This window comes from Carettochelys insculpta, chromosome 21, assembly GCF_033958435.1.
Source record: "Carettochelys insculpta isolate YL-2023 chromosome 21, ASM3395843v1, whole genome shotgun sequence".
Lineage (NCBI taxonomy): Eukaryota > Metazoa > Chordata > Testudines > Carettochelyidae > Carettochelys > Carettochelys insculpta.
This window is the reverse complement of record NC_134157.1, coordinates 10,736,798-10,761,537: the sequence shown is the minus strand read 5'-3', so window position 1 is coordinate 10,761,537 and position 24,740 is coordinate 10,736,798. Positions and strand designations below refer to the sequence as shown.

At 48.0% G+C, this 24,740-nt stretch overlaps 2 protein-coding genes across 6 annotated transcripts in view; both read right to left on the bottom strand.

Annotated features, from left to right (window-relative positions):
• Positions 1-4,635: 4,635 nt before the first annotated feature.
• On the bottom strand, positions 4,636-14,900 carry LOC142023988 (alpha-1-acid glycoprotein-like). The gene is made up of 6 exons (XM_075015524.1): positions 14,787-14,900; positions 10,018-10,164; positions 8,501-8,570; positions 7,981-8,082; positions 6,769-6,869; positions 4,636-5,032 (listed from the first exon to the last, which is right to left on the bottom strand). Exons 1-6 carry the CDS (start codon positions 14,898-14,900, stop codon positions 4,958-4,960), a joined length of 609 nt encoding a protein of 202 aa, XP_074871625.1. The 3' UTR covers positions 4,636-4,957.
• Positions 14,901-19,749: 4,849 nt separating this feature from the next.
• LOC142023834 (uncharacterized) overlaps positions 19,750-24,740 on the bottom strand; it is a 260,378-nt gene continuing 255,387 nt past the window's right edge. For all 5 annotated transcript variants that reach the window (XM_075015186.1, XM_075015187.1, XM_075015188.1 and 2 more), the window contains 2 exons: positions 22,553-22,771; positions 19,750-21,858 (listed from right to left, as the gene is read on the bottom strand). In XM_075015186.1, the coding sequence (XP_074871287.1) occupies positions 21,712-21,858; positions 22,553-22,771 (366 nt within the window). In that variant the 3' untranslated portion in view covers positions 19,750-21,711. The remainder of the gene's footprint in view (positions 21,859-22,552; positions 22,772-24,740) is intronic.

Sequence of the window (24,740 nt, the reverse complement as noted above, 5' to 3'; positions counted from 1 at the left end):
GGCTTTCTATTCAAGGGAGAGGAGAGAAACAAGACGAATCCCTCTGACTGAAATGTTGCCGCTTGGGAATTTGTGTATAGATTTTTATGCAACTGTTCAGCTGTGTCAGGGCAAATCTGCTTGGTGCATGTAGCAGAGAGTGCTGGCACGGTATTTGTACAGGGATGAAGCAATGAGATTCCTTTCCAGGAAATCTTCCAGATAAAAGCTCAATCATTTGCCCTGAATTCAGAGCTTTAACTTGGCCTGAGCAATGGTTTTCAGCTAATGCATATGATGTGCTACTTAGCAGTGAGTCTCTGGGAGGGCTCGAGCTGCTGCAAAAAGGCCTTCAATCTTATGCAAGAGTGAGTGGGCCCCATTATGTGCACAGAGGCTGTGAAAGGGTGAACCCTGGCTCCATTGGAACTTTTAGTTCTGTGTCATTGCCCTCACACATGGTGGACCTGGCTTCCATCCAAAGCTCAGTAGGGCAGTGAACCAGCACCTGGGTGGCATTTTTCTTTTACCTTTTGCATATTCCCTTCCTGCAGGATTCTTTTAATCTATAACCTTCCCAACCACGGTCTCCTTCCTCACATTGCTAGTGGATTTCAGTGGGAGTGAAACACACACACGAGGGGATGAGGCCATGGGATAATACCAACCCAACCAGTTCAAAGCTTCAGTATGCAAAAACTAAACACGTTATAAACTGAGAGTTTCTATACTGGCTCATCCCCCACTTTTTCCCTTCTATGAAATCCAGCAGGGGGGTCATTCTGTAGTGGCGCTGGTAATGAATGGGGCTGTGGTGCAGTGCAGTATTAAATAAGTATAAATAAATAATATCTGATTGTGGATATTGGAAGCAATATGTAAATCCATCAAAGCTCTGCAGCAAATATTTTTGCATACTGAGGGCTGTTTGCCGTTTGAATTGACACCTCTTTGCTATCATGCTCCTTCCCTTTCCTTAAGGCTGTTGGCAAGTTCTGCTACCTTGGAAGTAGTACCATACCGTCGTACTGTCCTCCAGCATAAACATGGATCATGATGTATCTTCTCGATTAGCCAAAGCCTTTGGAAAACTGACCGAACACCTATGGAATGACCATGGAGTTAAACTTCATACCAAGGTAGCAATTTTATCAGGCAGTTGTCCTGAATATCCGGCTGTATGGCGCCGAGTCAAGGCCGATAGATCCCTGCCATGCTTTGAAACTCGATCAGTCCATATGTGCTGCCTGAGGAAGGTTGCCCATGTGAATTGGTGGGGCAAAATTCCTAACATGGAGGTTCTTAAGCTGTGTCGTATCAAGGGCATGGAAATAATGCTTAGGAACAAACAGTTTCACTGGATTGGTCATGATGGATCATACATGTACACCAAAGATGGTCTTCTTATGGCTCTATTGGTCATCAGTATAAGCTCTATAAAGACATCTTAAAGGCTAAGGAGAAGGCAAGTGCTATATCTCCCAGTGATCGGGACATTCTAGCTCAGGACAGATCGTCCTGGTGGCAAACCGTTGTACATGCTCTCAAATGCCTTGAGAGTCAACGTATTAGGCACTACAAGCGTGGGATTCAAAAAGGACATACAACGCTTGCAGTTGGTGGATTTCTATGTGACATCTGTAAGTGGCCCTGCCGATCAAGGATTGGTTTAGTTGCTCACCAATGGTGTCATAGAAGATGAGGTCCCTTGCCTGATGGCTCAGCCCACATTTGAACTGACACCTCGTTCGTATCTTGCTTCTCCCCATTCCCTGGACATAGGACAAAGTGAAGCAAAAGAAAATTCTACTAGCCATAATTTCCTTCCTGGCTCAAAGTTGTGGGGTTTGTGAAATTTCTGGTGAAAAATGGTGAGTTCTCAGGGGAGATGTGGAAATATTCATAGGGAAACTGAGGCACACTGTGACTGACACTAACCTAAAGTTACATAGGAAGCCTGTAGAAGAGGCAACAATAGTCTCACTGATGTCTCACCTGGTGCCATAGTATGTTATCTAGGGTTTTAAAGTTGAGCTATAAATGCTGGGCTTTGCACCCTGCATATCAGATATGATGCCCTTAGCGAATTGTCTTCTTCATATGGTTCTCATCCAGCCTTTGCATGGATCTGAGGTGCAACTGTCAAAAGGAGCATGAGCATACATAGGCCTTTTCCTACCTTTAATGCTGTAGCATTATCTGGTATTTGTGGAACTGGTTTAAAATCCAGAGGTTGAGCAATGAGGAGATATGCTAAGCTGAGAACACAAGCAATGTAGACCAGTGTTGTGCCAGAGAAGCGAGAAAGATGGACTCTGGGTGAAGTTACTCATCTGGGTGCAAGAATCTATTTTCTTCTCTCTCACAGCTATCAAAATCAAACAGCCATTTTTGGAAGGACTAAAATCTTCTGAGCACATACAGGCCGAACCTCTCTAATCCGGCATCCTTGGTACCCGACCAGTGCCGGATAGAAGAATTTGTACAGACTACAGACAACACTTCCATTGCTTACTGGGCTGTTAGAAGATTATTGGGGTAAATTACAGCCAAATAATTGCCAGGACTGGTGGATGTAAACAAACTTTATGGGACTCTGGGAAAACTTGGCCACACTCATGATGTGGTTATTCAGCTAACTAAAATCATGCTGGATTATGGATGTTGTTGGACAACAGAGTTCTGGATTCGAGCATTTCGACCTGTATAAAAAAAAATCATGCTGCATTGTGTCTTTCTGGGAAAATGTATGTGTTTTTAAAAAAGTTTCTATTGCACTGACTTCTGCACTTTTGTTTGGCATGAAATATGCAGCTGTGAGCTCTTGCATGTTCCCAGATGAAACAAGCCCCTGTGCCGCACTAGATTTTCTGTTGCAAGTTCCTATCACAGATGCCAGTCATCCAAATCTTTAAAGATCCTCAAGTATTAAAGAGATAAAATAATAAAGTTTAACTGTGAGTGTTGCCTTCTTTTAAATTTTTGGAGCATTCATGATTGCGCCCTGGACTCTGGGGGTTGGCTACATTGTGGTTAGGACAAGTCAGGCAACAATTTTTGACGGGACCACTCTAAGAATTTGGTAAGAGGTCCAGGGCTGCATGCTTCCATTCTATTAATGGAAGAGGTGCAGGGTCTGTGGTGGAGCTTGGGTGCAGAAGGGAGCTTGGGGGTGGGACCAGGAGGGAGTGTGGGTGCATGAGAGGATTCTGACCTTCAGGAGGGCTGCAGGAAGGGGGGGACAGGGATTTGGGTTGTGATGGTGTGTAGGGGATTTGGGAGGGAGTCTGGGTGCAGAGGGTTTGAGTTACGTGGGGTATGGTTCAGGAGGCGGACAGAGGGTTGGGGGTGGCAGGGTTTGGGATGCTTAAGGGGCTTACTTAGGTGGCGCCCAGCCAGCAGAGTCCCTCACCCAGGCTCCCTGCTTGCCCTGCCTGCCCCCTCCCACAGGCCACTCAGCAGCTCTCACCCATGTGCTGCTCTGCAGGCTGTGAGCCCAGAGAAGGGAGAGCAGAAGGGGTACTGCATGTGCTGCCTGTCCTGCAATCAGGCAGCTTCCATGGGCCAGAAACTGGCCAACAGGAGCTGTGAGGTTGTGCTGGGAGTAGGGCCAGTGCGCAAAGTCTCTCCTCCGCCCTTCCTCTGGGCTTGGAGCTTCTGAAGACGCACATGGCTGAGAGCTTCTGCAGGCTCCTAGTGGCATACGGTGAGGGGGCAGGCAGGGAGTCTGGTGGAGACTCCTGCTGTGCCTATGGGCTGGATGCAGTGGCTTGGTGGGCCGGATGAGGTCCACAGGCCATCTTTCCCCCCCCCCCGCCCCGAGTTAGACAGTGTGACTCCCACGCTGTATCTATCCTTAACTTAATCTCAGACCCACAGAGTTGCCAGAGGACAGTGTCACCATTCATTGTGATCCCCAGTTGGTGGAATTGCATCTGGCAGGGTGTAGTGAAGTTCCCAGACCCGGTTCAACCCCATGAACCCACAAATCTCTGGGTGGGCCCTGCAGTGGTGCTAACACCTCTGTACACGGCTGGTAGGTTTGAGAGCACATGGTGCTGGGTTGGTTTTGGCTATGTCAAAGGCAATGTGACACAGGTTTCTGGATAACAGTGAGTGAGTGGCTATGGGTATTCTGAGGTCTCAAACTGAAACAGAGAAGGAATCTTTAAGTCAGCTGTTTCCTTCCCCAGGTCACCTCACCTGAGAGACTGGGTTGTTAGTGTCTAGTATTCCAACTCTGACTGAAGTAAAATGGAATCTTTCCCTTGATGTCTAATGAGAGTGAAATCAGGTCCTTACTGGGTTCACTAACACTTGTTGTTACTAGCCCCAATGTAGGGGAGCAGGGAAACCATGCAGGGGAGAGAATAAGATAAAAGAAAACTCAGTTTGATAATGAATGGTTATTAACTCACAGTTTGTTTTTAAGTGGTATGATGCCACTGGGGGTGGGGGGGAAGTGTGATTTTTTTTTTAATCATTCAGCTATAAGAGTTGTTTTACAGAATATTCAAAGGGGCGTGTGTGTGTGTGTTGTTTTTGGACATAGTAAGTGTTGTGTGAAATGGCAGATGGCAGCACAAGATCTTTACTGTTTAAAAAAGAAGCCAGTATGTATATTTTTACTATACTCGCAGAGCAAATAGCTAGTCAGTCAGATTTATTTTTATTTTTAATTTGGCAAGAAAGAACAAAGGTAAAGTCTTCAGGTGTGAACATAGTGCACGGGTCTCCTTTGTAGAAGTCTGCACTGGGAACTGAGAACAAATAAATGGTTGCTGAGCTCTGCATGCATGAAGAGAGTGCTTGGAAATTTAAAACTGCAGAACACAATAAATACAAATGTCAGTAGTTTGCCATAGAAACCACATGATCAGATGTGAAAAGTTGACATCTTTCTGTGATTGAACAGGTGAAGAGCATTAACAACTGCTGATATCCAGTGTGGAGGGCAACATTGCCATGGAAATGTGAATTACGCCAGTGATGGTTCTACCACCTCAACTGAATGAGCCTTGACTTCTCCCTCTTCTTCCATGGGACACAGATCCTGCAGAGATGAGCAAGGGTGAAAATCAGCAATGTGTGTGTATGTAAATCATGCTCTAAATATTGCAGGATTTGTTTACAGCAAAGCTACCACTGCATCTTTTGCATTTTCAAATGCCTCTTGCTTAACGCATTGGAGTTTCCAAAAGGAATTCCTATCAACTTCCACTGCCTCTGCGGCAAGAAGCTGTGTAGCAAGAACAGTCTGTTCTCTGTAGCTCAAGAGGGCAGGTTCTGGGGAGTGCTCGCTGATCAGAGGGAACAAAAAGCATTCATGAAATGAGCCTGCCCTTGATCATTGCACACCAGCTCTATGTTTTTGCAGGCCCTGGGTTTGGCAACTCATGTTGTCACTATTGCGGTTCTTAAATTTGACAAGCTTCCAAAAGACTTGAGAAGATAAAGGTGTAGATGGTGAATGAGGAGCCTAGTGGCACTTGCCAAGGGTTAGGCGCTTTGGGAAGAGAAGGACTCTAATCAAAACCAGTCTGGTACCTGATCAGGGTCTATCAGATTCAGTAATTGTGAAGCTTGTCCTCCTTTAGGGAAAGGATTCAGTGCAGTGAAAACACAGTGTTTAGGCCTGGGCATAGAGCCAGGGTTTGCACCTGTAAGCTGTCTGATTTATACATTGACTTAACCCTTTGTACTCAGAACGGAGCATTGGCTTAGGGTTAACAGCCCTACCCGGTAAAAATATAAAGTTGGTTTATATAATATTTGCTGTTAATACATTGGTGGCCACCAGGGAACTTTACTGTTGTCCCTGTGCTGCACACTTGGCATTTCAGGATATTGGCTGGTTTTGGCCCTCCTGCTCATTCTGAACTACTGCAGCGTCGCCCTTGGGTTACCTGTATATTTCGTATAGCTAGGGTTCTAGCACATTCCTAGTCCATTTGGGTCAATTTCATGGTCATAGGAATTTTAAAATAGTAAATTTCATATTTCAGCTCTTTAAATCTGAAATTTCATGGTGTTGTAATTGTAAAAGGATTGGGGGGTGGGGGAATGTTTGCAAGGCTGTTGTGGGAGGTGGCAGTTCTGCTACCCTTAATTCTGCTCTGTCAGAGCTGGGCAGCTGGAAGGCAACAGCTGCTGGCCAGGAGCCTAGTTCTAAAGGAAGAGCCACCTCCTGCAGCAGTGCAGAAGTTAAGGATGGCATGGCAGGGTATTGCCACCCTAACTTCTGTACTGCTGTTTGCAGAACTGGGCCCTCAATCAGTAGCCTCCACTCTCTGGCTGCCTGACTTTGAAGGCAATAACGCAGAAGTAAGGGTAGCAATAGTGTCACCCCCTCGCCCCCCAAAAGAATAACCCTGCAACTTTCCTCTGGGTCAGGACACCCAATTTGAGAAACGATGATTTCCCACATGGACTCTGTGTAGTGTAGGCTAAACATACACAAAAGGCTGAATGTCACAGTCTGTGACGTGTTTTTCATGCCATGAATTTGAAGGGTCCTACTTTATAGCAGAGGGTTGAACAATTTTGGTTCCCTTCATTCAAAGGCAGTGGATGGATCATGTCTTAGATCATATGATGGCGCAATGCATACTCTTGAACATGCCACATGTTGGGGTTTGCTTTGGGTTACTAAACATTTTTTTTTAAGTCACTTTTCAGGGGTGAAGCTGAAGCATTTAATGTGATCCCAGCTCTAGCTCACTTCAATGCAATTCTGAAGGTCTAACAATGGCTTGATAACTCTCATCGGAAGCCCATGATGATATTTACCTTATTGTTGGAATAGAGTATTTCCTCTTTCTTCAGTCCAAGGCAGGCCACTTGAGTTTCAAATTCTTCCAGTTGCTCCATAGTCACGTTTGGGGTCCGCGCTGTGTTTAAATAAGATAATATCAAATTGTAAGAAACTCATTTGGCTGGGTTGGTTTTAGGGGGTATAGTGGCTGCATTGGACTTCTGGTCTGTCTGAGGTTTTCACAACAACAAAGACTAATACTCAGCTTGCCTACTCCTCATGCATGTACCTCTGCCCAGTGACCTAAAGGAGCTGCACCCCCTTTCTATTTTCTTCTTGGCACCTATATTTCTCCTGTTGTGGTTGTCATTCAGTGTGGGAAAGGGAAGAAGACTGTCTGATCAGTGATTCTCCAGTAGGAGATGGGAAGAGTTATGGGGTGTCACTAAAATCAAGACTGGTTCCCAGGCTTTAAACATTTATCCAGGAGAGCAAATATCCCTGCCATAGGATTTGGATAATTGTTATTAATCATATAGACAGTGCTTTGAAAGATCTAGAATCATCCACACTTTTTACCCAGGCCAGACTAGTCAGCTACTTTTATTTCATGGCGTCTCCCTGCCTCTTTCTCTGGTCATACAGCCACTTTTCCAGTGACAGATCAGAAAGATGGATGCTCTTGCAGTTTAGGGCACTGGGGCGTGAAAGGCCTGTACTCAGTTCCAGGCTCTTGTTTGCCATGAGTCCATGCACTTAGGCCACGCCTACATTATCGGGAAGATCAACCCGCTCAGGTTCAAACTTCTGGGGTTTGATTTTGTGTGATTTTCCCTCCTGGTAGGGAGGCACAAAATTGACTGGTCGGGGTTGGCCGTTGACCCCTGTACTCCTTGTGAGATGCAAGGAGTAAGGAAGGTTGATGGGAGAAACTCTCCCAGTGACCTTCCTCAGTGAGGATGGCCAGGTAAGTTGATTAGCGATAAGTCGATTCTAGCTACCTAATTGCCAGAGCTAGAATTGCAGATCTTCGATCACCTTCCCTGCCTAGTGCAGACCAAGCCTTACTTTACTCTGTGCCTCAGTTCTTTCCCTCTTAAAATGGGGATAATTAAACTGCTCTACTTCACAGGAGGCTTGGGAGGATAAGTTCACAAATGTTTGTGAGGTGCTAGTACGATTGGGGCTACATAAGGACCTAGAGAGCCAGAGGTGCTTTTGCTGGTGCTGCGATGTGGTTTACTTACCAGAGAGTGACAGCCCTTTGTGGTTTGCTTCAACATGGTATAGTGTCATCGTGTCTTCAGAGCTGCTCTTGATAACTTGTGCTACGGCGCTTTTGTTTGCCCCTTCAGGAAAACAGGTACGAGGCTTGGTTACAGTATTCAGTCCGTACCTCAGGAAATGTGATATAAACCTGGAAGGGCCCTTGGCTGTAGCCTGTGATTTGGTAGCACTGTGTAAAGCTGGCAAAAGCTCACCTCATATAGACTTTAACCCCTTCACACCAGCGGGTTAAATCCTTTTAGAACCTAGTGTTAGCTGGTAACAGAATGACCAGCTTTGGCAGTTCTGCGTGTGGTCTCCTAGGAACCCTTTTCCCCAAGCCACTGTTCCGGGTGAGACCAGATACATGTGTGGTAGAAATGAGGACATGACATAGAGGGGAGAAACCTTCCTACCTCTCCAACCGCAACCCAGTCCCCGCTCCCTGATGCAAGGCACTGGGCACTTCTGCTTTCCTTCTGAGCGCCTCTGGAGCCTTACCTTTCTTGATCATCATAGAAGTGTTCTGAATGACTGAAATGTGACTGGAGTTGTCCACCACACACTTGTCCTTCCTGAAAGGAAAGAGCCTGATCAGTGGCGTAACTGCTGAGGTGACACTCTGTGGCTTTCTGAGTTAAACTCTGTTGTTAGCCAATGGGACCAATGTGCCTTTATCGAGCACACACCTCAGGTGATCTTTCTGTGTGTATATTGCATTAGCACCCCAGTCAGCTCAAGCTAAGTCTGAGGGGAGTGTCAGCAGGGTCAACAGCCATGGAAGCCCTGGGGCAAGGTGGGAGGGGGGGACCTGGCTCCACAGCCCTGGAAAGGGCAGGGCCAAGGGCACAAGCCCCTCCTGGATCCTAGCATTGTCCCCCAATTCCCTCACAGCCCCATGCAGCAGCAGAGCAGCGCTGGCACGGCACTTCAACGGGGCCTGGTACTTTGGCAGCGGCAGCAGCTCTGGGCCCCTTTAAGAGGTCAGGCCCAGGGAACACTGTCCCCTTTGCCTCCCACTGTTGGTGGGCCTGAGGGTAGCTGATTCCACCCTTTTGTTCCCAAAGTAGCACTGTCTGTGTAGGGGATTTGATGCAGGAGCGACAGCCCTGGTTTTAAGGGCCCCTGCTCTATGGGAGAACACACACCACACAGGTCACAGGGTCCCTGTGAGGCAGTGGCAGAGCCAGCTGGCCAGAAGCTCAAGGCCCGCTCTGAATGCGAAGGCCCAAAGGATAAGCCTGGAACAGCTACATGCATCCTTGGCAAGAGCCAGGGACGCCCAAGCACAGATGTGCCTACACTGTGCAGCTTTTAGCCGCTGTCGACACTTGGCCTTGCCGCTCAGAGCTGGCAAGCGAATGCTGTTGGTTGGCACTTCTGGGGACAAAATGCTCCCATCCCCTACACAGGCCCAACGAGCGTGGGGGTGGGGTGGCAAAGGGGGCAGTTGCCATGGGGTGGCCAGTGACTCAAAAGGGCCAGAGGCGCCAACCCACCGCCGCTGCAGACAGCACCTCAGAGCAGGGTGCTAATGGCGTGCTCTGGGCGATGCTGAGGGCTCCAACCTTTCTGCCTGAGGCCCCCACCCTTTCTGCCTGAGGCCCCCCGCCCCTTCCAGGAGCATGGAGTTGACACCCCCACACATCTTGCCCAGAGGCCTGGCAAGTCTGTCGGTGTCCCCCTCCCCTCCCACCGCCCCTTCAAGGGGGGTTTCGATTTGTCAGCAGGAGCACCCCTCCCCCAACCGCCCGACAGAGCAGCACCCGCACTTTCTCATGCCCCAGCGAAACGTTGCTGTTCCTGGGGCGAGGGACTTAAACACCCTGGAACAATGAACATTTTGGTGCTCAAGTGCAAGTGTAAACGCAGCCAGAGCGCAAAGTCACACTGCAAGAAGGGATTTGCATGAGGGGCACTGGGTGGGGTGGGGGGGGGGTCATTCAGGCTAGTTCCTGCCGGAGGGGGCGTGTTGTCCTTAAGGAGCATGTTGCTGTCAGCAAGGCCTGTGCTAATACTTTCAGTCTCAGGACTTCTGTGATGAGAAGCGTGTCTGGCTGGCTGCCTGGGTACAAGAAGAAATAGGCGTTTGTGATCGATTCCATCTCCTGATGGCTCTCTGGGTGCTGTGACGCTGCGCCGATGTAGAACCACTTGCCCAGCACCTGTGAAGATGGGTGGCGGGGGGAGGGAGAAAAAGAAATGGTTAGACACCCTGGAAGCCACAGCACGTGCGGCTGTGTAATTATTTATTACGGCTGGTGGGAATGGTCTCTTCTTACGTGGGGGAACTAATGTAAGGGGATTGTTGGCCCCTTACTAAAACTTGGGGGGGGGTGGCTGGCTCCCAGTACTTAAAGGGGAGGGGGAGTCCATGAAAAAATGGGGCCCTGAGACAAACAGTCTCCAGGGACAATGGAAAGAGGCCAACACACCCGGTCAGCCAAAGCGACAGGTTGGACAGGCCAACAAGGGAATCAGGAGGCCAGGTCCCATCCTCTGAGTGAGCTGGGTGTTTGATTGGGTCTCTGGAAGAAAAGGAGAGAGGGTTAAGAAGAGCAGCAAGGGGCGCAGCTGTGCTGGGAGGCAGACCTGCAGTGACAGAGCCAGAGGGGCGCACAGCCCAAGGGGCGCAGCTGTGCTGGGAGGCAGACCTGCAGTGCCAGAGCCAGAGGCGCGCACAGCCCAAGGGGTGCAGCTGTGCTGGGAGGCAGACCTGCAGTGACAGAGCCAGAGGGGCGCACAGCCCAAGGGGCGCAGCTGTGCTGGGAGCCAGACCTGCAGTGACAGAGCCAGAGGGGCGCACAGCCCAAGGGGTGCAGCTGTGCTGGGAGCCAGACCAGCAGTGACAGAGCCAGAGGGGCGCACAGCCCAAGGGGCGCAGCTGTGCTGGGAAGCAGACCTGCAGTGACAGAGCCAGAGGGGCGCACAGCCCAAGGGGCGCAGCTGTGCTGGGAAGCAGACCTGCAGTGACAGAGCCAGAGGGGCGCACAGCCCAAGGGGCGCAGCTGTGCTGGGAGCCAGACCTGCAGTGACAGAGCCAGAGGGGCGCACAGCCCAAGGGGCGCAGCTGTGCTGGGAAGCAGACCTGCAGTGCCAGAGCCAGAGGGGCGCACAGCCCAAGGGGCGCAGCTGTGCTGGGAGCCAGACCTGCAGTGACAGAGCCAGAGGCACACACAGCCCAAGGGGCGCAGCTGTGCTGGGAGCCAGACCTGCAGTGACAGAGCCAGAGGGGCGCACAGCCCATGGAGCACCGATCCTGTGCTAAGAAGCAGACCTGCAGTGACCAGCGAACCGAAAGGATCAGAGAAGCACTGCAAGGAGCTGGAGGCTGGCAACGAACCATCATCTGCAGATGGGTGTGGTGAGCAGCTGGGACCAGCAAACATGTGTATTGGGGTGGGGGATGGGGAGGAGGCTCTGGGCAGGGAAACACCACAGCTGGGAGGCCTTGCAGGCCAGACTTGGAGAGGGACTGTAACTCCAGCTGGGAGAGGGGCTCTGAAGGCCTGTGGTCAGTGCCTGAGGAAGCGTGCGCTGCCTGCAGCACAGCCAGGACCTGAGCGAGAGCCCTGGGACTTTAGAGGACCCGACTGTGAACTGTATCGGAGACGTAGCCAAGTTAGTCTGTATCTTCAAGAACAAAACGAATTCCTGTGGCACCTTATAGACTAATGCATTGTGGAGCATAAGCTTTTGTGGGCCAAGACCAGCTTCAGCAGATGCATGGGGGTTGGGGCAAAGGAGGGTGTAAAGGCCGGGGGGGGGGGGGGGGGGGTGTCCTCAGTAAAGGGGAGGGCCAGAGCTGATAAGGTCTGTTCAGGCAGGGTGGATGTGGCCCATTATCAGCAGTTAATGTGGAGTTGTGAACATCAGGAGAGGCGAAATCAACTCAGTTCAGTCAGGGGGGACGTGGCCCACTGTCAGTTGCTAATGTGGAGGTGTGAACCTCCAATGGAGAAACTGCTTTTGTAATGGGCCAGCCACTCCCAGTCTCTCTTCAATCCTTGGTTGATGGAGTCAAATTTGCAACTGAATTGCAGCTCTGAAATTTCTTTTTGCCTTTTATTCATGAAATTTTTTGGTGTAGGACTGCGACTTTTAAATCTGTTACTGAGTGTCCAGGGAACTGTGAAATGGGCTTACACTCAACAGGCTGCTGGTTGTGATGTCCCCGGGGCCCAGAGTGGGGCTATGTGTTCTCTTTTGACCTGTCTCATTTTTCCTTATTCTTTACTACACAGCAGCTGATTGAAACGAAAATTGTATTCACTTTGAATTGCATGAGGTGATCAGTGGCTCAGGAGAGCAGCTGGTATACAGAGAGCACCCTGGAGTGGGGACATGCTAGCCCCTGCCCTAAGTGACTACGAGGTTGGGGTTCAGCCCTAGGAAACCTGGGCCCAACCTTGTTGGGATTTCGCCGACTTTGCTTCTCAGAGGAGTGGAAGGGGAGCCCTCAGGGTCAGGGAGGCCCTTGGATAAAGGGAATGGGAGTGAGGACTCAGATCTTTTGCTGGTCCACTTCACCTGGGTAATACAGAAGCCAGGAGAGTTCCCCACAATAGCGGGGCCATTCCCCCATTTACACTAACTTTTCTCTTGAAAGAGCGGCAAGGGGCTGAAAATTACGTGCTTATGCCAGCAAAGTGGTCTGCGCAGGTCTCTGTCCCACGTGTGTGATTCCCAGCACCCTGCTTCCTATTTTCTCCCAAGCATGGCGTGTGTTCTAGGTGGGGAACACTAATGTGTTGTTTTCAAACTTGGGGGCGAGAGAGGGGAGGGGAAGCAGCTGTGCTTGACCACTTGCAGAAAAGCTGTGCACCAGGAAAGCTGCAAGATGCAGAATACGACCCCTCTACTTCTCATGGCATAAATGTGCAGCCTCATCCTTGAGAAAACAGGACCCGGGCTCTTCAAAGCCCTCCATTGTCCCTCCCCACTGCCTTGTGTAAAGCAGCTGCCCGTGGGAACAGCTCAGCTGGCAGCATGGCTGTGCTCTACTCCTCCCCTTTGTGGGCATGGCATTTAGCGCTGCATTGGATGGCAACTGTGCTCTAGCTCATGCCCATTAGCAAAGGGTGTCTTCTGCTGACTGGTAAAGGCTTTAAGGTGCTACAGGACTGCTTGTGTCTCTTGTGTGCTGCTAGAGACTAACACAGCTCTCCCTCAAAGAGGGGCTCACAGAGCTTTTCTACACTGAGTGGCAGAGTGATGCTTTTGGGTGGTCAATCTCCCGGAGCTTGATTTAGCATGTCTGGTAGGACTGTGGCTAAATTGACTGATCAGGACACTGCCTTTGACCTGGCTACTCCTCACAGTCACGAGGAGGAAGGGATGTCAACTGAAGATGTTCACCCATCAACCTCCCTCTGTAAGACTGGGGGAGAAAGTTGGCCCTAAGGGATGTTGACTCCAGCCAGGCTAATCACGTAGCTGGACTTGTGTATTGCAAATCAACTTTTTTCCCTGATGTAGACCTGCCCACAGACTGGGGAAGGAGGTCACCTGGGCATAAGTTGGCATTGATTTCTCCTCTACCTGCAGTGGGCAGCCCTCCACCTGGGTTTCCAGACTGTAAACATTATTTTTAGCTGCCACTGTGGCACTCCCTTGTCCATTCACAGCCTTATCCGTAAGTCCAGGATGACCAGCTTCATTTCAGCGAGAGACTTGTTAAAAATCCCCACTAGACGAAGTGGCATGAGTAGGATGCTGAAGGCCCTGAAGTTCCAAAGCCCATATTTCTGGAATCCCCATTGCTTAGGATGCTTAAAACTAGGTGGGGAAGGCACAAGAAAATGGTCCTCAGGGGCCAGATCTGCCAAAGGTGTTGGGGGGGCAGGGGATGGTAAAGGGGCATCTGCCCTGGTGCTTGGGGACTGAAAAGGTGTAGAGGCAGCAGCCAGTGCCCAGGGACCTTTAAGTTGCAGCTAGAGTCCTGACCAGTGCAGTCTGGATGGTGCTGAAGTCTGGGTGTCCCAACCTTTCCCATTTTCCCCCAAGGGCCTGCTCCTTTTGGGAGCACATAGTCAGACCCCCCGCAAATCTTGCCTGGGGACCTGACAATTCCCCGTCCTTCCCCCTCGTCTGGGACCAGTCCTGGATGGGATAGGGGGGATAGGTGAGGTGCTCTGTTAGGAATTTCCCTTCTGATCTCTAAGGACTCCCTCATGGGTTTCTCTCTTGCAATAGAGTTAAAACCCCAAGTTACACAGGGGCTGCGTGCCTGCAACCTCCACCTAACTCAAATTTTCGCGCAAATGGGGGATGGGGAACTGGGAACCAGGCTGCCGCTTGGTTCCCAGCTCCCCACTGCTTGTGGGACCCAAGAAACTGACCAGGGCTGGTCAATTTTCTGGCTGCTTCTCCTTGCTTTCCTCCAGCTGTGCTGCTGTCAGCCTCTTAGCTTGCTTAGCTGCCCACAGCTAGGCAGGCTGACAGCTGCTGAGCAGCTTCAAGTTGTACTTAACTTGCCTCAAAGCGAGTTACGCACAACTTGAAGCCACATATTTTGGGGGTTTCCTGTACAGACCTCTCCAGGTCTTGGAACAAAAAACCTGTGGAGCACACCATGCTCTTGCCCAGTCTCCAGTCAGTAGTTTGTATTTCAGGGGGATATTTCTGGGGTGTAAATACTACTCAGTTTGTAAGATTAAAAGGCCAACTACATGGTGAATGTCACTAACAGGGTCCCTTGCCTGTGCCCTGGTCTATGCTAGGTCCTTAATGAGCCACTGAGGCTCCCATCTGGAATATAGGCATTAGAAGTTGAACCACTTCTTACCTTAGTCAGTGTTGCATTGTCAATGGTTCCTGGAATTAGAGGCTCACAATCCAGGGGTTTAGCTGTAAGAAGAGGTGCTAAACCAAGCAGAGCAGCAATGCAGGCCAGTGCCATGGTTTTGAAGGAACGTGAGAAGAAAAGGAATCAGATGCTCCCGTGGCAGCTTCTCCTCTCAGCAAAGTCTTCTCTATTTATAGGCATGCATGGCTGCACATCTCAAATTTCCCAAAGGTACCTCAGTCCAGGAATCTGTTGTCCCTGACTTGGCCAATGTTCTGTTTGCTTAGTGATGAAGCAATCACAGGTGCCCTTCTGCTAAACAAGCAGGCCTGTAGCAACATAAAACCTAGCAAATTTCTTTACTAGGTTGGGGTGCGCAAAGTGTGTGGGGGGGTATGAAATTTCATGGGGGGGGGGGGGGGGGGCTACCTGCTGGGTCCGAGGCTTGTTCATCTCATTAAGAATGTTGAAAATGTTAGTGGTTTTTGTGTGTGTCTATTCACATTTCTATACCAATTATTAAAGTTTTACATGCTACAGCCTTATTTGCTTACATGTGCTGAAAGAGGGTTTTTTTTTTTTTTTTTGGTATGAACATCACTGAAATTTCCTCTGGTTTGGAGTGCATTAGACAGGTTGAAGGGAGGGCCCTGCTAATTGCAGGGACAAAAAAAAGGGGGACTGGGTGTAAAAGCGTGTTCATCCCTATATTATGTAATGAGGTTTCTTGGGAAAGACCCCTTTCTTCAGAGCTGGAGTAGACAGGCCATTTCTACACAGGCCATGGCCTTTGGAGGTGGCATGCTAATACATGGAGCAAAAGATGATAATGAGGCGCAGATGCAAATTCCCTGTGCCTCATTAGCATCATGTCATGTGATTTGGACTCTTCCAGACACGAAACGCCGTGTACAAGTGCGGCCCCCCCCCCCCCCCGGGGTGGGGGGGCTTGTGGAAGGAAGTCCTTCTTCCGGAGGCCCCCTTCTTCCCAAAAATCCACACCTCATTAGCATCTGTCGTTCCATGTATTAGCATGCCACTTACAAACGAAGTTGCCTGTGTAGAAACAGCCTTAGGGTGTGTCTACACTTGCATTCCTCTTTTGAAAGAGATATGCAAATAAGGCAAACAAAAATGCAAAAGAGGTATAAATTTGCATATTTGGCACCTCATTTGCATATTAATTTGGAAAGAGCAGCTTTCAAAAGAAGAAAGCCAGGGTAGATGCTGCTCTTTTGAAAGTAAACCCCATCTTTGAAAGAATCCTTCTTCCCATTAAATAAAGGGAAGAAGGGGGCCTCTGGAAGGAGGACTTCCTTCTGGAAGACACCCCCCCCACCACCTCCCCCGGGGCCGCGCGTCTACATGGAATCCAGAAGAATATCTTCCGGACTCCAAATCACGTGACCTTATGCTAATGAGGTGCAGGGAATTTGCATCCATGCCTCATTAGCATATTTTGGGCCATTTATTAGCCAAAAGTGGCATGTGTAGAAACGGCCTTACAGTCCAGGGCTTTTATACTGTAGCCAGCAGTGGGGACGCAATGGGGGTTACCTGTCACTGAAAGTTAAGTGGGCTAGGTGTCATTTCTGTGACTATGAAAGGTGGGCAAATTGCCTTTGTAATGTGTGAGAGAACTGAGAAGCCTGCCATGATTAACATCAAGCTAAATTCAGTTTGGCGCCATGGTTTTTAGTTTACGGGGGGGGTATGTTGGCAGACAGGGTTTCCCTCAGTGCAGAGTGGAAAAAAAGCCCTTTAAATTGATCTGTAGACAACATTATTTTCTAATGGTTTGTTTGCAGCAACTTAAATGCATGTAAAAGTGAGTGCAAATGAGGCAAATTGAATTGGCATTCAGCAACTTGCTGCACTGTTACGGGACACCTTTCCCCACTGCGCCCCTTCCGCACCACTGCTCTACTGTACTCGTGGGTGGCTTGGCTGTGTGGGCATGCTGGTGAGGTCTAATGGGTTTGACTTCCTCTATACTGTTGCTTCCTTAGTCCTTGCTGATGGCAGACTACTGTCACTGCTTAAGGGCCTATCTGGTTTATACCAGTAACTGTCCTAATTTCTTTAATTAACCCCTCAGTATTAAATAGATCTGGATGTGACTTACGGGTAAGCTTTCATCTACTCAGCCCTCTTTTGGTATGTTTCCTATCAGCTTCTTATCGTTTCCTGTCTGCTTTCTCCCTAGACATATGGGTATTTTTGCATTTCTTTTCTGAGCTGCTGCTTTGAATGCCTCTGGGCCTTCACCACTGCCTCAGTAGACTCTTCCGGTGAGCCCCATTAGGCTTGTTGGCCTCCTTCCAGCTCCACGTCTGCTAAGTCAGATGAGAAATCGATATTCTTATTACACAACAGCTAAAAGGCCCTGAATAAAATTGGGGCTCTCTTGGCCTAGACGCTATATGCATGGAGTAGGATTGTGTTATTTTGAAGCGCTTACGGTCTAAGACAGACCAGGGCATTAGAAAGGGAGAATTAAGTCGAGGCAAGTTACTTTGAGAAACTAAGGTCATAAAGGGAATCCGTGGCAGAGTGGGAACTGAACCCAGTTTTTCCATGTCCCAGTCCAGTCTCAACCACAGAATCATCCTTCCTCTCTCAATCAGCCCAGGAATCCTCTGAGGACACTTGTCGGAGGGGTAGAAGCTGTGTCACCTGCTTTGTGTTGGAATTCCAAACTCTGTACATTTGACTAGACACCTTGACATGGCAATATGATAGCCTGTTGCCTTTGGGTCTGAGTCAAGGGGACTCGTTGAGGTTGTAGCTAGAGCAAACTGACTGCCACCACAGTTAAGCCCTGTGGAGGGTGACAGGGGATACCATCCCAGGAAGGTGCTGAGCCTTACTCAGAGAGACACATGCAGGCTGCTGCCACTCTGAAAAGTAATCCCCTTTGTTTTCCACTCTCTGTCTCATTGTTGGCAATGACAACTAAACTATCTGTCATGCCAGTGTAATGCCACTGGCTTGAGCAGAGTTGCTCTAGTGTAAAGGGGAGAAGATTTTTTTGCCTTTTAATTTAACCTTGTCTTTTCATCTAGGTTCTTATGTTGGACCCCATGACCATAGTTTCTGTGCCCTTTGAGGTGGCCTTGGCTTATGCCACGTCTGTGTCTTGATTTTTCTCTCTCTTTTTTTTTTTTTTTCCTTTTACAGCGTGAATCCCTTTAGAGTTAAGATTGCCTTGCTGGAGTCACTCTTCAACTACTGCCTTAGCATCATCACCAGACTAACAGATCTAGCTTTGTATTGACACAATGGTCTTTATATTCTGCCTTTCCTCCTCTGCTATTTCTCCAGTTTCTGGTAATCCATCTTCCCTTACTTAGCTCTTTGTTAATCATCCTGTGTTAGAGACAGTCCTTGGATGACAGAGATCTATGTGTCCACTGCCAACTGCACATCAGGCAGAGGAACGGCCAGTGCAATGTGAATGGATTCTTTTTTTTACTGTTATGACTTCTGTATCTTCAGATTGAGCTAATTGCTTTTCATCCTTGGGCTTTATACCCTTTTGTTTGGTGAGTATATAATATGATGGGCTGGTGGCCACATTGCTGCGTGTGCAACTATGTTTGTCCTCGCTGATGAAATTTAAATCTCTCTTTCCTAACACTCGCATTTTGTGATTGGTTGTCTTGCATCAGAGATAATCAGCCTTCAGTGTCTGTTGTTCTTTCTACACACTGTCAAAGCTTATCTGGGACTGCTTCCCATCAATTCCATTATGCAATTATTGCAAAAATTCCTCAGCTGCCTCTGGTTAAAATTTCCCTTTCCAGCTTAGCATAGTGTTGGAGGGAGGGAGGGATAGGGGATATCTCGGAAAAAGGCACCATGCTGATGGGAATTCAGCACTGACTCACAGTTTAAAGCTACAATGTCTAACTTTCTTCCAAGCAGCAGAACACAAGCTTCCAAATCTTTGTTAAACCCTAGTTTTAAATTCAGCTCTGTTCCTGGAGGAGAAGATGAGCTAGTTGTTGGGGAAAATCCAAACTGATTTACACATTCATTGAGCGCTGATTGTAATACGAGTAGTAGCTATTACCAGCTGAATGGAGGCTGGTTCTCCTGCACCAGACCATGCATCTTCCCAAATTGGCTGAAGGAAGCAGGTCTAAACCAGAAGGTGCACTAGGCAGGTGGACCAAAACGTAGTGCCCAGGTACAAATTTCATCCTATTCACACTTAAGAAACAATAGTTTTGAAACATGATTTAAAAAGCTGCATGGGGTAAATGAAGTCTAGAGAAAAAGACTAGTGCTAGCTACTTTCTTCTCCTTTCCTTTCAGCAAGGAGAGTCCTCTGAGGGGCAAGGAGAGGAGACTTCTGCTGGGAGAGCAGCTTTGTCCTCCATGCACTCGAACAACTCTTCTTGAGTGGGGCAAGTGATTTGGATGGATCAGTATGTTGTGTTTTCTTTTATTGCTAAACGGTGGATTGAGCGTCTGGGCCAGTGTTTCCTCTAATTTTTTTCCATCCATGGGCAGAATAAATTTTATTATGTGCACAAAGACGTGTGCAGATGTACACAACTAATAGAAACACATGCTCTCCGCTGTGGTGCTCTGCTGATCAGCTGAGCCATCCAAGTGCTCAGTTGACAGGGCACACAGGTCTGGGCTGGCGAATTGTCTATAAGGATTTTTTTTAGGACGTGCTATCCGTCGGTCTGCTTGCAAGGCTGGGCTTGATTCTGCAATACGTGCCACACAGGCAGAACCCTGCTCCCATTCAGAGCCCTGCTGAAGCCAGTAGTGCAGGCAATGGGATCTGTCCCTATGGGGCTGGTTGTAGCATTGTGGCGGCTAAGTTTAGATGTAGGCCCTGCCCATGTTATGGCTTAAAACTGGAGGACATTTCTGCTCCTCTCACCCATCTCAATTTCCCGTGAAGAAGCAAAAAACCATGAAATTCCCATTTCGTTGCTTCAGTTTTAAGAATTTATTTAAAGTTCAAAAAAATGCTTAAGGCGAACAAATGGAAATTCCAGCCTCATGAAACAAAAAAAACCAATTGACAAGAGGATGAGAGGGGGAGAAATGGGACAGAGAGTATGTGTGGAGGTGCAAGGAAAGAAGCAAGCAAAAGAAGAGATTATGGGAGCTTCAACATAAAGGCATTTAGGATGTGCAGAATGGTCTGGGATGAGAGGCACTGAGTCCTGAGCCCTGGGCTGGCAGCTTGAGGTATCTGAGAAGCACCAGAATCAGAATGCGAGTTGAGGTATTTGAAAAAATCTTAACTTTAAGCTCATAGGAAAAACAAACCGAAGACAATTGAAAAAAAAAAACAAAACAAAAAAACCAAAACCAAACAAAACACACACACAAAACACCACACTTTTTCTCCAGGCAAAATAATCCATAGTCCATGAGAGACATGAAAAACTCCAAAACCAGCACTGAAGCATTTGATACAGTACAGCTCAGATTACATTAATATTAATCCATATGTAGAATAAAAAGACTACCATAATTATCCTCTTTTTAAACTCCAAATTTACACATAGAGACTAGATTTCTACAAAACACAACCCCTCCAAGCTTGGTTGGGTTCTAAAGCAACAAGGTACCGTAATTTCAGCTTTGACAGACAGGTCCTGCCAAAGGACTGGTGTTGGATCCCAGTGTAGGGAACCACTGCATACAGAAGAGCCGGCAAGGAAACTATACACATAGTCAACACAGAAAAAAAAACCTATTTATATAACACAACCAACCCAAACTAGCTCTCTTAAAGGCTCCCCTACAATTGAATTCTTACAGCTTCTGTGGACAAGTTGTACCCTTTCCCCCAAAAAGAAAGCAGTGAAATGACATTAAAAATCCCATCGGCACACTTATTTTAGACATCTATTGTACTGTCCATTTACCGACACCCAAGGCAATTATTTTTACAAATCTAGATTAAAAAAAATAATTTGAAATATTCTAAACACACTTTAAGTTAAAGGCATTTTTTTCTGATTTAGCTAAAGATCGCAAACTGCCCTCGCCTACCTTCTCTCTTTCTAGACAGAAGTCCCCATGGCTGTTGGTTTTTTTGTGGGGGTCTGCGGCAAGACAGTGTAGCACCTTCAGAACCTTAAATAGTTTAAAATCATATATAAAATAACAATTTTTAAGAGCACCAGAGATTTCACAGTGAGAGGTAGAAACAAAGCAGATGAGCCCATCCTCTCTCTCTATTTTAGCACCAATCTCTTCCTCCCCACTTCCGCTTTCCTCTTTCAGCGTTGGGATTCTCCCTCACCCTATCATCACATGTGAGAAGGGATGTTTATTAAACTCACTCATGGAAGGAGGAACGTAATTTTTTTTTTTGCTTAAATAAAATATATATCTATATATTTTTTTCCTCTTCTAATATTGCACATCAAAATGCTTCCTGTACACAGAGCAGCCAGAGTCAACTTGCAAATCCACTGATAAGAACTTCATCTCTCTCTTATTCAGCAGTCAGCTGTTCAGAAGATAATGAGCTCTTGAAGAGAAGGTCTTATTTGGTAACTCTGGAACTGGGTAGGACAAAGATATGTATCTGTAGGTTTCTTCTTGAGATCTCTCTCAGTATTTCTTTGGCTGTGGAACAAGCTTTGTGTGTGGAATTGCTCATGACATCTGCCCTTCGAGTTCCTGATACCCCTTCACTGTTCATGGCTTGGCATCCCCCCACAGTTCAGCTTTTAAACATTTCTTTCAAGGCCGTTCTGGAGAATCTACTGAGTTTAGGAGATCAAGCTTCTTTAAGACTTGAGCTTTAAGGCCAGAGCAACAGTTGACACAAATGACAAGGCCCAGCTATCTGTGCTGAAGAGGGACAGAGGATCCTACTTAAACATGTAGGCACATCCAAAAAGGGGTCAAAACCTCCAAGCACTGTAGAAGTCACAGTTCAAAGGAAGCACACGGGTCCGACCTCGAGGTGATTCCGTTTCCCTGGCTCGGATGGTGGAAGGTTGTAGATGTTGACAATTGGCAGCTGGTTAGGGTCCTGTGTCCGAAATGTAAAGACAGTCTTATGCCAGTGTCCATCGTGAATCTGAACCAAGCGGGAGAGAACATAGGAAGGCATTGGTTAGCTGGGGAAGAATAATTTCCATCAAGATATCACTGAAAAGCACTACTTACTGAGATAGGTAAGTTATCACCAGTTCATAATTATGGCAAAGTGAGGCACTGTGAGCTGGGAAAATGGAGACAGCTGTGGAGCTCAGCGTCCCTGAAAATGAAGCTAAACTGGGCCACTGAAATTAGAAGTCACGCTTGAAACTGTGGACTTGAATGACTGGCACTGAATCAGAGTGACCCTGCCCAAGAGTTGGGAGTAGAAGACAGATCTCTTGATTCTACCACCTCCAAACAGAAAACTCTTCAAAATAAAAAGGTACTCAAATATGTTCTCTATTTTCTATATTAACTATTAGTGCAGAATATAAGCGCTGCCTAAGTAAACTAGATCTGCATGCAGCTTGCTCATAGTGTGGTACAGAGAGGCCTTTGCTACTGCCCTTCCAGCACTATTCCTCTTTGGGGTCATGGTGGGGAAGGTGGGGCTTGCAGCGTGCTTCAAGCACTCTGAGACGTGGGCTAAATTTCATGTCATCTGGTTTCTCATGTCGCCATGAAGCTCCCCTGACTGGGCATGCTACACCTCCAGGTTTCCCACTTCCTCTTGGGTCACTTTGAATTTTTTTTTTAGCTGCTTTGCGGGCCATGCTGTAGGGACTCTGTACCTTGCAATTGTCTGTTGCCACCTCTGGCTTGAACTGCCCTCCTGCCTCAAATATCTGCCCATTCCAGGCCTTGAAACGCACAGCTTTTTTTGAAGGCTTCTCAGCTGACCCTTCTCTCCACACTGATGTGTTCAAGCAGTGGATGGTGATGTGCTGAACCACCTCAGAGCTCAGCAGGTGAAGGAAGTTCATCTGGACTCTACCAATGTTGAATTCCAGCTGTTAAGGTGAGAAAGAGAGCACATGAAAACTAAGATACCCCCACCCCAAAGACAGTGAGGCTTACAGTGCTGCAGTTAATGCAAGCAGCAGCAAAGACATTACTGCTGTCCCCAGCTTTGTTAATTCGCTAAATGGGCAAGTTAGATGGCTGTTGTGGGATTAACCAGTTCAAAAATCACAGGGCAGCCCTTGCAAGGTACCACAAACAAGCGTTTTGTTACTGTGTAGCACTGGGTTTTGGAACTTGAATCCAGATGTGAACTTCACAGAGGGCTGGAATTAAAGTTTTAGCTTTGGGTGTATATAGTGAATGCAAAAAGTGCTCTCTGTGATCCTGCCCGGAAATTGACCCAGGCTGGAGAGTTGCGTGTTTGATTTCACATCCCTTTGCAAGGGACATAAAGACTGCAGGCTTTGTAGTACTAGACTGACAGGTTCCTCATCATAAGGAAAGGAATGTGAGCCACAGGTTCAAAACGTTGCTTCTGCAGAGAATCAGAGTGAGCTGAGAAAGAGCTACACAATTTTACTAAACGGGTCTGGCATAGCTTTAAACAACAAAGGGCTTGGAAAATGTATTCTAACCACAGTGCAGCCAGGGCGCTTGGAAACCAGCCTCGGCCCTCAGTAATGAAGCCGATGAGGCAAGAAGCAAGATGCACTTTGTTTAAGGGACTGAGAAGAATTCCAGCCCACTGCTGTTGAATGTTGCTTAGTTGCAACATTGTGTGAGTTCAGTGGGTGTAAACAAGCCTGGGGGCAGACATCCTTTAGTGAGCCATGCAGCAGAGACAGTGACGGGACAAACTTTCACCGCACTATCCAGCCAACACGTTTGAACTAACAGCACTCCCTCTTAAGGACTGGATGTCTATTGTGGGGATATTTTTAAGGTGGAAAGTGGGCCCTCAATTTTACAGCCACTTTTCTTGAAGCCAACAGTGTGTTCTGACCAGCTTATTATCTTCTTGCAGATTCCTGACTTTGCAGGGACCTCACCACTGGCGCTGGTGCAGCCAGCATCACTGTCCTGTTCGGTTGGTTGGCGGTTTCATGCTGTGTAGGTGGCCTGTTTTGACTGAAATGTCGATGTCGGTTATGGACAACTGAATACAGGGGGGTGATTTTTCAAAAGGATTCAGTGCTGTCTTCTTTGGGAGCGGAGATAAGATGAGGCTGCTTGCTTTTGAAAATCCCATCCAAACTGGGTACAGTAGAAGCTGTATTATCTGGCACCTCTGGGGAACTGGTGGTGCTGGATAATCAAAAGTGCTGCCAGTTCTGCACTTTGGATGGAAGAATCCCAAGCATTTTTACAGGCTGGGGACCAACTGGCTAAGTAGCAGTGCAGCGGAAAAGGGCCTGGGGATTACAATCCATGAGAGGCTGGATATGAGTCAACAGTGGGCCCTTGTAGCCAAGAAGGCTAATGGCATATTGGCGTGCATTAGGAGCAGCATTTCCAGCAGATCTAGAGGAGCTATTACTTCCCTCTAAGCAGCACTGGTGAGTCCTCATCTGGAGTATTGCGTCCAGTTCTGGGCCCCCCAGTATAGAAGAGATGTGGATGCATTGGAGAGGGTCCAGTGGACCAAAATGGTTAGGGGAATGGAGAACATGACCTACAAGGAGAGGTTGAGGGATTTGGGCTTCTTTCGTTTGCGTAAGAGAAGAGCGAGGGGCAATTTAATAGGAGCCTTCAACTTCCTGAAGGGGGCTCTAAAGAGGATGGAGAGAGGCTGTTCTCAGTAGTGAGGGATGGCAGAACAAGGACCAATGGTGTCAAGTTACAGAGGGAGAGGTGTAGGCTGGATATTAGGAAAAACTCTTTCACTAGCAGGGTGGTGAAGCACTGGAATGCGTAACCTAGAGGTTTTTAAGTCCCAGCTTGAGATAGTCCTGGCTAGAATGATTTAGTAGGGATTGGTCCTGCTTTGAGCAGGGGGCTGGACTTGATGACCTCCTG